At 28.3% G+C, this 13,549-nt stretch overlaps 1 protein-coding gene across 1 annotated transcript in view; it reads right to left on the bottom strand.

Moving 5' to 3' along the window:
- Nucleotides 1-12,398: 12,398 nt before the first annotated feature.
- LOC108569462 (protein sister of odd and bowel-like) overlaps nucleotides 12,399-13,549 on the bottom strand; it is an 11,565-nt gene continuing 10,414 nt past the window's right edge. The window contains exon 2 of the mRNA XM_017931019.1: nucleotides 12,399-13,245. Coding sequence (XP_017786508.1) covers nucleotides 12,873-13,245 — 373 coding nt within the window. The 3' untranslated portion in view covers nucleotides 12,399-12,872. The remainder of the gene's footprint in view (nucleotides 13,246-13,549) is intronic.

Genomic DNA, 13,549 nt, shown 5'->3' with positions numbered 1-13,549 from the left:
ATGAAGATGATGATGATAATAATGATGTACTGATAATAAGGATCATTATTATACATGTCATGTTTCTATTTAAGGAAAGTGAATTTTTTTTTGTACTTGAAATCTAGACTATTTGTATGTTTATATACGCTTTCGTTCTTGTTTTTTTTTGTATTTGTAGCAAAACCGCTATGAAGATGATGATTATAATTATGATGTAATGATAATAAGTATCATTACTATACGTGTGATGTTTCTATGAAAGGAAAATGTATGTTTTTGGATACTCGAAATCTAGAGTGTGTGTATGTCTATGTACGCGTTTGTACTTGTTTTTTTTGTATTTGTAGTCCATTAGAGTGTGTACAAATGACAATGGTGGAGACCGACGACAACATTAGGGCCCGTTGTTTCGTTTAGGGCACCGCGGGGGGGCTGTACGTGCCCCACAGGGGGGACACATCCACTGTCCTCCTCCCCCCTCTCTCTCTCTCTCACCCATTCCGTCCGTGGGCCCGTGTGGCGGAATTCCAAACCGAAAAACCGATTGACATCCATTGTTCGGAAATATCTCTCACGTCAAATCGATATTTCTCTCGTTTCATTCTCTCATGCATTCATCTTATTGTTGTCTCATTCATTTTTTTCTTCTTCTTCATCTTTTAATATTCAAAACATCCTTGTACGACAACAATGAGCCGATGGCGGATGGCTAGGACTTCCCTCCTCCGAAACGGGGGAAAGGGAAAGCAAGGACAAAGATCGCGCCGAAATTTGTTTTTTTTTGTTTGGTAATATTTCCACCAACCAAAAAACAAGCTGCAACAGTAGTTCGGGGAGGTGTGTAATCCAGTAATTGCTATCATTTTAGGGGATGAAGGGGTTGTCTGATTTGATTGCTTCACGCTGCAGTACGCGCAATGGGAAACACGGATTACGGCGTTTCCATCCCCCTTTCAATTACCAACTGTCGTCTGGTAAACACCCCAATTTAACCGAAACCTCATTATTCGAATACATAAAACCAACAACGGTGATTTCAAATGCGTTACAGTTCCATTAGCAAAAGTAGCAGTTTGCTCACCACGTTAATCCCATTGAAATATATCCGTCGTGTAATCCATCAAATTAAATTGAAAATAATCCATCTTTTCATCAGAAAGCTTTACAAATCATAGTGAAATACCTATAATCATTATTATTCTAAAACATATCTGTTCAAGAAATAAAAAAAAACTTGAAGAAATTAAACAATACTTCGTTTAGTCCGGGTAATCAGTTTTGTCAATATCTACAATTCAAGATTGAAACCGGATTAATCGACGAACTTAATACATTCATAAAATAAACCACATAAAATGAGACTTCAATGTATAAAGACAGAAGAAAAAGATGATTTATATATTAAAAATAATTTATACTAAACTAAATTTTAGTTCTATTGTGAAATTTTCAAACCGTACTATAGTGAAACCGGATTATTTTAAGTATAGCTGTATTCTTACTTAAATCGACAGAAACATTAAATGTTAGTTTCATTATCCAAGAAATTTTTGAAATTTAATTGAAACATTCTTAATTCTCTTAATGAAATTTAGAATACTTTAATGAAATATAATAAAGTAACTTCATTCTTCAAGAAACGTACTTTTATTTTAGAAATTTATAAATAATACAAGTAATGTGGCTATATCAAAAAATTCATTACAAAATAAATATTCCATAATTTAACTATTATTCATTAAATTTGATGTTTTTTTTGTATTTTTTATCGTTTTATTAAATTCTGATGTTATTGCAGTATTAGAAGAAAGTAAAACCGTCTAAATTTTAATTAACTTTGTTTCTTTATGTAACTATCAACAGACACGAAATGAAAAATTCAGTTATCAAAGTTTATTGAGAGTTTATTGATTGAGACTTTTAATTATTTATTGACTAATTTTCATACTAATTACTTTTATAATTGATATAATTCATATACAAATTCATTAAACTTAAAAAAAAATAAAATATTTATGTAATAATTTAAAATTTTATTGAATACAATAATTATTTGTTTATACATAAATGAAGATTACTAAGAAACAAACTATTGATTGAAGAAGAAAATTATTTAAAAAATAAACTATAAATAAGATTATGATTATATCTTTTCAATGTGTATAGTCAGTTAGATGAATATGTCTGTATATACTGTACAGTAAATGTGAGAACATTATGTAATTTATGTGTCTTTAGATTCCCTTCACGGTAATTATTTTAATTTTATAGTGTGTATCTCCTCAACGTTTGAAAGTAAAACACATTCACATACATAGAAGAATGCACGTTCAAATGTATTAAAAAACAAATACATTTTATTATTATTTATTTATAATAATCAAGTATATTGCATTGTATTTTATACGTTTTGTGAATATTATTGTAATTTAGAATATAAATGCATCATTACCTCGCATAGTGCGGTTTTTGATATACAAATTTTATATATAAATGCACACAAAATTATTTTCTTATCCTTTATACAATCAAATCACTTTTTGTATAGTTTTTTTATGCGGTTTTAAATGCCGGTTTCCAAAAGATTACGTGCACTATGCGAGATATTACTGTATGTATGTTAACAAAATTTGTTTGAATTCGTGTTCTAATTAAAAAACAGTTTTATTATAAATTTTCTTTATTTATTTACAAATTTATATTGTATCTAGTTAATAGGTCAAGTCGTCTGCTACGAGCTGTAGAAATTGGAAAGAAAGTGAATAGGATTTTCTTAAAAATCGATGTTTGATGAAAAAAAAAAAGATTTTCATTAATAACTCCAACTAATAAATTTTTGTTGCATTTCATGATTGCGTAAGATGGACACCACCATTACGCAACTTTTTATGATATAACAGGGAATAGACGTTTTTTCCCGATTTATTTTTCAGTATTTCGTGAATTTCTCCACAACCCCTTAAGATAATTACATGATCGACCACACAATTTAAAGCTGAATACCTCACCTTTCCAACTAAACTATTATCAATTTCGTGCTGTCGTCGAGTCATCTGGTATGAGCTGTAGAAGTTGGATAAAATAAAGTAAATAGGATTTTCTTAAAAAACGTTTTTGATAAAAAAAAACTCGAAAACCAAACAACTTTGTTTATGATTAACATATTTTCAATTTTACATAATTTATTAATAAAAAAATAATTCAAACTCTTAAAAACTTGAAAAGTCATCAAATTTGTATACTTATGTATTTAATTAAATGTATTAAAAATATATATTATTGAAAAGTTTTGTAAATGTACCAAAAAAACGTAGCTTATTTAAGCAAAAATTGTATGTGTGCAACTGAATGAAAAATATGTATTTTTTCAAAATGTTCGTTTGCATTACATTTATGAATTGAGTGATTGTTGTTGTTGAATTTGGAAATGTGTAAGGTTTGGAAGGTGTCAATGGGATTTAGCAGTTTCATTGAGTATTGGGACGAAAACGGCAATTTAAATAAGCATTGAATAGTAAATGTACAACAAAAATAATATAAGCGAAGGCTCGGTTCTGCACAATTTGCATGTGAATGAACGTCGAAGAGTGGAAAGCAATTTCAGTTCTTTCGCATGAGTACGTTAAGAATGTAGTTGGAATGTAGTCATAATAATCGAGCGAGTACGGATGAGTACGTGTAAAAATAAGGGAAATCGTGTAAAACGTATTTCGGCTTACTCCATTTTGTGCACTTTCTCCGTCCTCACTGTCAACGGTGAAAGAGGTTTTACTGCGGGACCACCCAAACCGAAGCCATCGAAGTGCCATTTAATGCCACGCAATGGTGTAAATCTCTTCGGCATCCGGAAAGCAAAAAAAAATAATAATCCTCTATGAGCTTAGCGCACACGCATCGACACCTTTTGCAGTCCTGACACCTCTTCATCTTGATCCTTATACACGCATCTCGAAACTCATTCTCAACACCTCATCTTCATCCCTCGATGAACAAGAATGGAGCGCGTAGGTGCGAGGCGTTGAAACGTTAAATTGAGATTTCCCCGGTGATTTATGAATTTTTTTTGTTTGTAATTTCTCGGGGGTTAATTGGTGAGGAATGTCGGGGCTCCTCTGTGAAGAGATGCACGCTTTGTGTGTGCGCTTACGTATTAAAAAGAATAATAATAAAAAAGAAAATGTAGAGTGTCATTGTTGGTGGTTCGGATAAAAGGCCTCTTTATGTCGGTGCCCGGACTCGGTGTGTATCAAAAGGTGCACTTCACAATGGGAAGATTAACTTAAAGGGGGATATGATGGCCATTATGTGTTATTATGGCGCGTATCTATGTCAGATTCGGATATAATGGTGGAAATCCACTGTGAAATATCATATAAATGAGTGAGAGAGTGAAAGTGAATTGCGGTGTGAGTGGGGAAAGAGAAATAAAGGCTTTTTTGGCAAATGCTGGATTGGGGTGGATCATCATCATCATCGCAACAATAACAGTAAAAGCAGGACCCACTTGCAATCTGCTATGATACACTCCTTTTCGCACCTCCAGATGTTCACCTCATCCACCTTTGTTAAGCACCAATGATATTTTGGATTTTATTCGTCTTCAACGAATACACAAAGAAACCGCCCAATCATTACAAATTTATTCGTAAAAAACATGACACAATATTTAACAAACCGTTAAGTTTAACCAAATACAAATAAATTACTTATTTCAATAAGAAAACAGTATTTTTTTTTTCTATATTTTGTTTAAATATTTAAGAAATAGGTCATTTTGACCCATTTATAGTATTTGAGTTTTATTTATTTATCCGTTGTCTAATTTTTTATTGAATAATTTAATTTAATTATTTAATCATTTAGATTATTTAGGTTATATTAATTAGTAGCATTTTTGTACAATCACAAATAAATTGACTGAAATTTGGATACGTTTACAGAGTTGTGCAAAAACTTAGTCTTATTTTACATAATAACTAACTAAGTAAAATTAAATATTTGGGCAAATTATTTAGATTATTAAAGTTGCAGTAATTAATAGCATTTTAACCAAATACAAATAAATTACTTATTTCAATAAGAAAACTGTTTTTTTTCTATATTTTGTTTAAATATTTAATAAACGGGTCATTTTGACCCATATATAGTATTTGTATTTTATTTATTTATCCGTTGTCTAATTTTTTATTCAATATTTTTTTTAAATTTAATTATTTAATCATTTAGATTATTTAGGTTACATTAATTAGTAGAATTTTTGTACAATCACAAATAAATTGACTGAAATTTGGATATGTTTACAAAGTTGTGCAAAAACTTAGTCTTATTTTACATAATAACTAACTAAGTAAAATGAAACATTTGCGCAAATCATTTAGATTATTAAGGTTACATTGATTACTAACATTCTTTTTACAATCAATGAAATTTTAAGAAGTTTTCAAAGTTGTGCAAATCATTTAGATTATTATAGTTGCATTTTAACCAAATATAAATAAGTTACTTATTTCAATAAGAAAACTGGTTTTTTTGTTCTATATTTTGTTTGAATATTTAATAAACTGGTCATTTTGACCCATATACAGTATTTGTGTTTTGTCTAATTTTTTATTTAATTATTTAATAAAATCGCATGTTTTAAATTTCGCGCCTTTTTGATAATATAATAAAATTACAATTTGTTACATAAATTTACATTTTGTATTAAGTTAAACGATTATTATTTCTAATGAAATAAATTTAATTCATTATTAACTTAATATCTAAAATATCTGATGGAATTATATAAAATATTCTATCTTATTTTACTGTTAAAACATGTATATGTAAAGTGATGTAAAACGCAATTAGTTTAAATAACTGTAATAAACAACAATTTGTAAGATAATTGAAAAACGGAACAAAACAATAACAAAAAAGAAGTAAAATTGTGTATATTGTAATTTAATTATTTTCCAATAATGAATTATTAATTTGTAGCGTGTTATTGCTTAATAAACAGGTGATTTCCATATACATTGCAGTTATTAGCCGCTGTAATTTTAATTGCGTAAAATGTGTTACACGAAGGAAATGTTAATTGGAATAAATGATCGGTTTGCATGCGAAAAAAAAACAACTTCGTATTTGCGCAAAGTTATTTCCAACATAATTGATATTGTTGTTTTGGTCGAGTAAAATGAAATATTTCCACAAATTATTTAGGTTGCATTAATTAATAGTATATATTTTCATACATTGACTGTGATTTGGGAAAGTTTTCAAAGTTTTGCAAAATCATGAAATTTTTGTGCAAATCATTAAGGTAGCATTAATTTCAAAGCTGTTCAAAAACTAAGTCACATTTTATATAATAATTAACTGAATAATATGAAATATTTGCGCAAATTATTTAGATTATTTAGGTTACATTCATTATAAGTATTATTTTACAATCACAAATATATTGACTGAAATTTGGATACGTTTACAAAGTTGTGTAAAAACCAAGTCTCATTTTACATAACAATTAACTGAATAATAAGAAATATTTGCGCAAATCATTTAGATTATTTAGGTTACATTCAGTAGTAGCATTTTTTTACAATCACAAATATAATGACTGAAATTTTAATAAGTTTTCAAAGTTGTGCAAACAATAAGTCTTAGTTTACATAATAACTAATCGAGTAAAATGAAATATTTGCGCAAATCATTTATATTATTAAAGTTGCAGTAATTAGGAGCATTTTCTTACAATATTTTAACAATTATAATAATTTATAAGAATTGGATAAATTTTCAAAATTGTGTAAAAACATTATTTTACATAATAACTAAACGAGTAAAATGAAATATTTGCGCAAATCATTTACATTATTAAAGTTGCATTAATTAGGAGCATTTTCTTACAATAAAAAATATATTGATTTATGAGATTTGGAAAAGTTTTCAAAATTGTGTAAAACTATAATTTTACATAATAACTAAAAACTATAAAAAGTTTTTAGAAAATGTATTAGCAAATCTTCATTGCTTCATTTTAACTACTGAAAGAAGTCTTTCTGCAGTAATATCAATTTAATTGAAATGTTTATAATAATGTCAGTAAAATATTTTTTAAAGTGTTTACATAATAAATGTTAAATTTTCATTATTTTATAATTGCACCAGCAGAAATCTTTAATTTCTCATCTTATAATACAACTGACTTTGCAAAATAATGATTAATAACCGAAATATCATGATTTTGTTCTTGTTTTTCACATCTTCACAATTTATATGATTTTGTTAAAGACAAAATGATAACCTTTGAATCAATAAATGGAATTAGATTTATTGTATTTTTTATATTGCTTTACTATGAGCAGTTGTTTCTTTCAATTACTTTAAAATAATTTTAATCTATACATTTATTTATCAAGTATTCTTACATAATTTGCAATGTTAATCGTGTTCATTGTTAAACAAAGATTTAGAAAACTTCAATAAATGGACCATCCTGTATATCTATTTGACATACTCATAAAACAAAGATATGTCAAATCAGCTGTCAGATTTAGTTGTGTCATTTGTATCATAGATGGCGTGTTATGTTTTTTATTGTTTTTAAGAAAATTTAAATTGAATATACATAATTATTGATAGACTCAATTTGCATTTGTTTCAATAATAATAACTTGAAATTGTGATAATTTTATAAATATTTTGATTTTTTTTTTAAATTCAATTTAATCAATTCGTTTGTTAATTAATTGAGAAGTAGTTGTTCATTTTAATTTAAATTTTTGATGCAAATGCAATTAATTAGTACATTTATACTTTATAATATGATTGATGTAAGTGATTCGGATTGAATAAGAAAACGAAAATTGGATTGAATGTAGTGTGTATACTGATCGAGCAGTCGAGATTTGGAAGTTGGATGGATGTTTTAATTGGAGAGAGAAAACGTAAATCGATGGGCAAATGTGTATGTCGTCAAAGGCTCGAAACCGAATGGGATCTGGAATTTTCGTGACGTGAGTCGAGCAGGTGTAATCAACCTGGTTCGTTCTTTATTTGCTCTGCTCCATCCGTCGTCGGGTCTCCTCTCTTCTTGGTCTTCTTCGTTTCTTGTTGTGGAAGAAGTGAAACGTGCGGACAGTTTATTATTGGGTGTTCGGAATTAGTCAAGCGAGCATTAATCGCATTGATTGCCCACCCAGTTCACATCCTCCTCTTCATCACCCCTCTCTCTCTCTCTATCTCCATCTTCTCTTATCTTCTCCCCCTGTTCGTATTTTAATTAATTGCTCAGTTAGCGATCGAACAAATGATGCGGTTTTTCTGGGTGCTTCGTTCGTGGAATTCCACGAGTCTTTTCTCTATTTTTTTTGTTGTTTGTTTTAACCCTATTTCTCTCTCGAAAGAGAGAAGGTCACTCGATTAATTGTTTATAAATTTATTGCCAGGTGAAGGACGAGGGGCCCGGAGGGGAGCAGAGACAGGTAGAGAAGCTCGACAACAATTTCACTCCTTCAAAGAAAAGAATGTTATTTTAACCCCCTAAAAAATATTTGGTGCAGAAACAAAAACTCACACCTACATAAATTAAAATAAATTAAATTGCTGAAATACTTTCGAGCTTTATCCTTTTTTATTTCTGTTTGTCCACACGGTTCAGCGATATGCATCCAATTATGTGCGATATTTGCATGATTAACACGTCAGAACGTTTTGAATTATAACTGAAAGAATGCAACCGTGGAATGTGTCGCGAAATATTTCAATTTATCGCTGTTGTTTTCACAGATTTTGTGTAAAGATATTAAAAAGAAAACATATTTACGCCATCTGTTGGAGATTTGTTATTTGACATTTAGTAATAGTTAAACAATATGAACTATGGATTTTGGACAAAATTGTACTGCGCACAGATTAAGTGAGAAAATTGTTGTTTAAAACAAGAATTATAGATATTTTTTTAATGGTGTAATGCTTTTGTGTTAAAAGAATTTAAAGAACATTTGAAAAAATTACACTTTTCATTCATTATTTAAAAAATAAATGTAATATATTTAGTCAACTAAATTAAGAAAAAAAATCTTGTTGATCATTATATATTTCAAAGATTTTGAGCAAAGATATTAAAAAGGAAACAAATTTGAAAATGACGCCATCTGTTGGAGATTTGTTATTTGACATTTAGTAATAGTTAAACAACATGAGCTATGGATGTTGCACAAAATTGGTGAAATTGTACTGAGCACAGACTAAGTGAGAAAATTGGTGATTAATGAAGAAAAACAAGAATTATGGATATTTTTATACATTTTTGATTCATTATATAAACAAAAATTCCTATATTTTATATAAATAACATTAAATATTGCAAATTATGTAAGAATACTTGGAATATAAGCAAAATTGATTTGGTTTGTACTCTTTCTAAGTATAAATTCATTATATAAGTATACTTAAAATATATGCAGAATCTTTTTTGCAAGAATTCTCGAACTCTTATTACATTTCATTAATTTCCTGATAATTCAAAAAAAATGTTTGTAGAATAAAATTTTGGAATAACTTCATTTTAGTTCAGTTTTTATTTTAAAAACAAAAATCTCTAAACATGTTAAAAGTAATACAATTAAATTATGTAAGAATACCTCGCATATTGCGGTTAATCGGTTCCGCCAATATAAATATGAAACCGCACTAATCGAAGACTTTAAAAGTGCATGAAAATATACAGCACAATAAGAATACTTAACTATTTGTTTGTGTTTAGTTTTTTAGATTTTATTTTGATTTTCCGAAAATGTATTTATTTTCAAACCGTGTTATAGTGGATCCGCACTAATCGAAGACGCACAATGTGAGGCACACAAAAATCATTGTGCAAATATTCTGGAATTACAGAATAATCAATGAATTAGATTAACTTCAATTTGGTTTTGAAAAATTAATGTTAATTTCTGTGAAGAAAAACTTGTTTAATATTCGGAAATTTTCAGATTTCAAATTCAGATCTAATTAAATGATTTGTACACAATTATATAAATATATTTCTTATTGATTTATTGACAATTTCTGTCCTCACACTTTGTTAAATTCTGCGAAAATTTCTGTTATTGCAAAATGTATTGAAGTTTATATTATGTATATTGTGAACGTGAAGCGAAATGTAAAAGAACGGTCGTAACTGTAATAATAATAATTATGATTATTATTGTGACAATAATATAAATGACTCTATTTGCGTGAATGCGTAATATATTTTGCTTGTAAACGGCTCGACCTGTTAATAAATATGGTTATGCGGAACGTTTATGTACTTGCAGTGAACATGTTAATGCCGGGTCTTAAAAACTAATTTATTCCTTACCTCTTATGAGCCATAACGCTACGTAAGTATTAATAAAATCAGGAAGGTCAATGATAACTTTAATCGCTGTTCTATCTGTACAGAAACAAATCAATATTGTTAAGAAATTGTGTGTTTCCATATGAAAATTTTCAAATTTTACAGCTATTAATTAAATTATGAACGTTTTTACATTAGAACGTTCATAATTTAGTTATTCTTTGGTGCAAATTCAATTAGTCCGGATTTACTACAGTCCGGTTTGAAATTTTCAAAACAAACTAAATTTTAATATAAATTAATTGTATACAAATTATTAATATTAATTATATTAATTATTAATTTTGTACATAAATTATCGTTTTTCATTTTTATGCGGTTTTAAAGTTCTCCATTAGTCCGGTTTTAAACTGTACGTATTTACATAAAATAAAGTTATAAAATATGTATAATTTCTTTGGAATAATTAAAAAAAATATATGATAAAATTTATAATTATAATAAAAAACTAACATTTTACTTTGATTTAGAAAAGCATAATTAAAATAGAACAATCTGAATTAATTGAAGTGCATTATAATCTGGTTTAAAAACAACTAATTTCATCAAAATCTAATTAAATAATTAGATAATAACAACATTAATCAGTATGCAAATTTTATATTCAGTAATTTTTTAAAGATTTAATAAATTAGTCTTAAATTAAACGTTTTGTGTAAATACTGTATGTGATGATATAATTGAAATTTGGAAAGTTTACTAAAAAAAATGTCTACCTCCATTAGATTTAATTAATATTCCCAGGAATAAGATTGTAAATTAAATATACTATGACATAATAAAAAAAACTGTTTGAACTAAATAAATTTCAATCATTTTAAGACTTGTTTCATTTGGTAGAATACAAATCTAATAGCAAATTGTATCAATCGCATCAATCTAAGTAGATAATACAAATTGCTTAATTATCTTAAGTTATTAAACCATTTCATTAATATTTTCCTTCTGGTTTAGTATATATTCTGTATAATGTTACTTTCTATTAAATATAAAAATCCACAAACTTTTTTGTTAACTCCTTAATGCAAACTGATAATCTTGATTATAATTAAGTTAATGATAATTGTAGCAACTGTGAAGCATTGTCTTATTCAAATACTTCAATGTAAAGATCACGTTTAATTCATGACTTATTCATGGCTCACATTTTATATAAATATGAATTTATAACGATTATGAAATTTGTTCATTTTCATAGTAACAAATTATTAAAATTTAATAAAAAAAACAGTAGAAATTATGGATATTTACCACTATATTAATTTACTTACACTTACACTAAAGGAGTATTTGTTTAACAGATTAAATAAATGAATTGGTGTCAAATTAGATTAGACAAAAAATAACAAAATAAAGAAATTCAAGATTTATTAAATTTTTATTAAAATTACGCAATTCTCAAAGTAGTGCAGATGTATGGACTTTTCAACTTTACATTGAAATACTTTAATGATTATACAAATATAGTTTCTTTTTAATAAAATTATGCTGTAACATTAGTTATTGTCTTCTAAACTTAACAAAAACCAATTTTATTGTCATTCAATTAAAAAAAAATGATATAATTACATGAGTTTTGTGTAATAGTAAGATTATTTAGATTTCCGTAAAAAAATCTATAAAGTTTTGTTTAATCATATTTTTTGTAATAATTGTATTTAACGCTTAAATAATCTTGTATGAAGTTTCATAGAAACTAATTTTATCGAGTAAATTTGACTTATTTTAATTAATAATATATTGAATAATTGTATTAATTAATATTTAGTACTGAAATATCTATGATAAAAGGATTGTATGTAAGAATGGGATTTGATTGAGAAAAGGATGTCAATTTATATGAAACTGTTTATTTATTTATTTATTTATTTTATACGTAAAGCAATTAAAGACAACTGAAAAAAATAAAACAAAAAAACAAAAAAAAACATGTATTGTACAAATAATTAAAGAAAAAGAAAAATATCATTATTTATAATATAAACAACTATGTATATATCTATATTTTTTGTTTAATTCAAGTACGTATAGTTCACCTAAAATTAATTATGTACACGAATTTCGTTCGTTCTCAACGAAAATTTCTCACAAATCACGGCAATGTGCATTGAAACAGTTGATAATAAAAATTATGAAACGATCTTCCTTCCTCGTTGTAAACCTAAATCATGAACCTAAGTTCTTTTTGTTTGCATTAATCGTAGCAAGTATATTAGAACTTAAGTCACGTTTAGGTAGACTTAAGTTACTTTTTGACATGGATTGTAGCAAAAAATAAACTGAAAACCTAAGTCATGTTCCAGCAGACCTAAGTTGTTTTGGCATCGATCGTAGCAAGAATGTGAAAACTTAAGTTGACCTAAGTTTTTTGGCATCGACCGTAGCAAAATTGCACGCGTCTTCTATCACAGCAAGTAAACGAAACGAGACTTTTTCGCTTAGCATTTCTTTCCAAAAGAATTCTTTTCTTTCGCTCTGTTTGCTGGTGTCTTGTTTTATTGGATTAGGTCGTTTTCGCTTTACTGATGATATTGTCTATGGTGAAGTTCGGATTGGTGATCAGATTGGACATGGTTGCTGCAGCGGCTGCGGCCGCCGCTCCTGCTCCTAGGTTATGAGTAAGGCTGTGTCTGCGGAGGTCGCAGTTCCGTCGGAAGACTTTACCGCAGGCAGCGCAATTGTAAGGTTTGATGTCGGTGTGCGTGAGGAGATGCGTCTTCAAGTTGGAACGTTGATTGAAGGATCTGCTGCAGACGGGACACTTGTGCGGTGATTCCTCCATGTGGAGGATCTTGTGGACGGCCAAGGTTCTGGACTGGCAGAATCCTTTGCCGCATTCGGTGCACTTGAAGGGCTTCTCCTTGCTGTGGATGTACCTGGAACACAGAGAGAAGAAGAGAGTGGTGGTGAGTCCCTAGGTTAGTCCCATCGGAATGCGGTCATAACAACAACAACAACAACAAGAAAAAATATCGCGATAAATCCATCCGTGACGACGAAACGTCCTTTACGAGCGGACGAACATATATTACATCTACTTAATAAATATAATGTAGAGGTGAGCAGTTAAAAGTGAGTCGTAAATAAGTCGCGGACTTAATGCCCCGACACGGACTCCTCCATCCCTCCGACCGCCACCTCTTTTGGTCATCGGCCAAAACAAAAATTTAACGAAAACAA

Source organism: Nicrophorus vespilloides, unplaced genomic scaffold (assembly GCF_001412225.1).
Source record: "Nicrophorus vespilloides isolate i.1.1-1 unplaced genomic scaffold, Nicve_v1.0, whole genome shotgun sequence".
Taxonomy (NCBI): domain Eukaryota; kingdom Metazoa; phylum Arthropoda; class Insecta; order Coleoptera; family Silphidae; genus Nicrophorus; species Nicrophorus vespilloides.
Note: the sequence above shows the minus strand (reverse complement) of the source record. Positions and strands in the feature narration are given on the sequence as shown.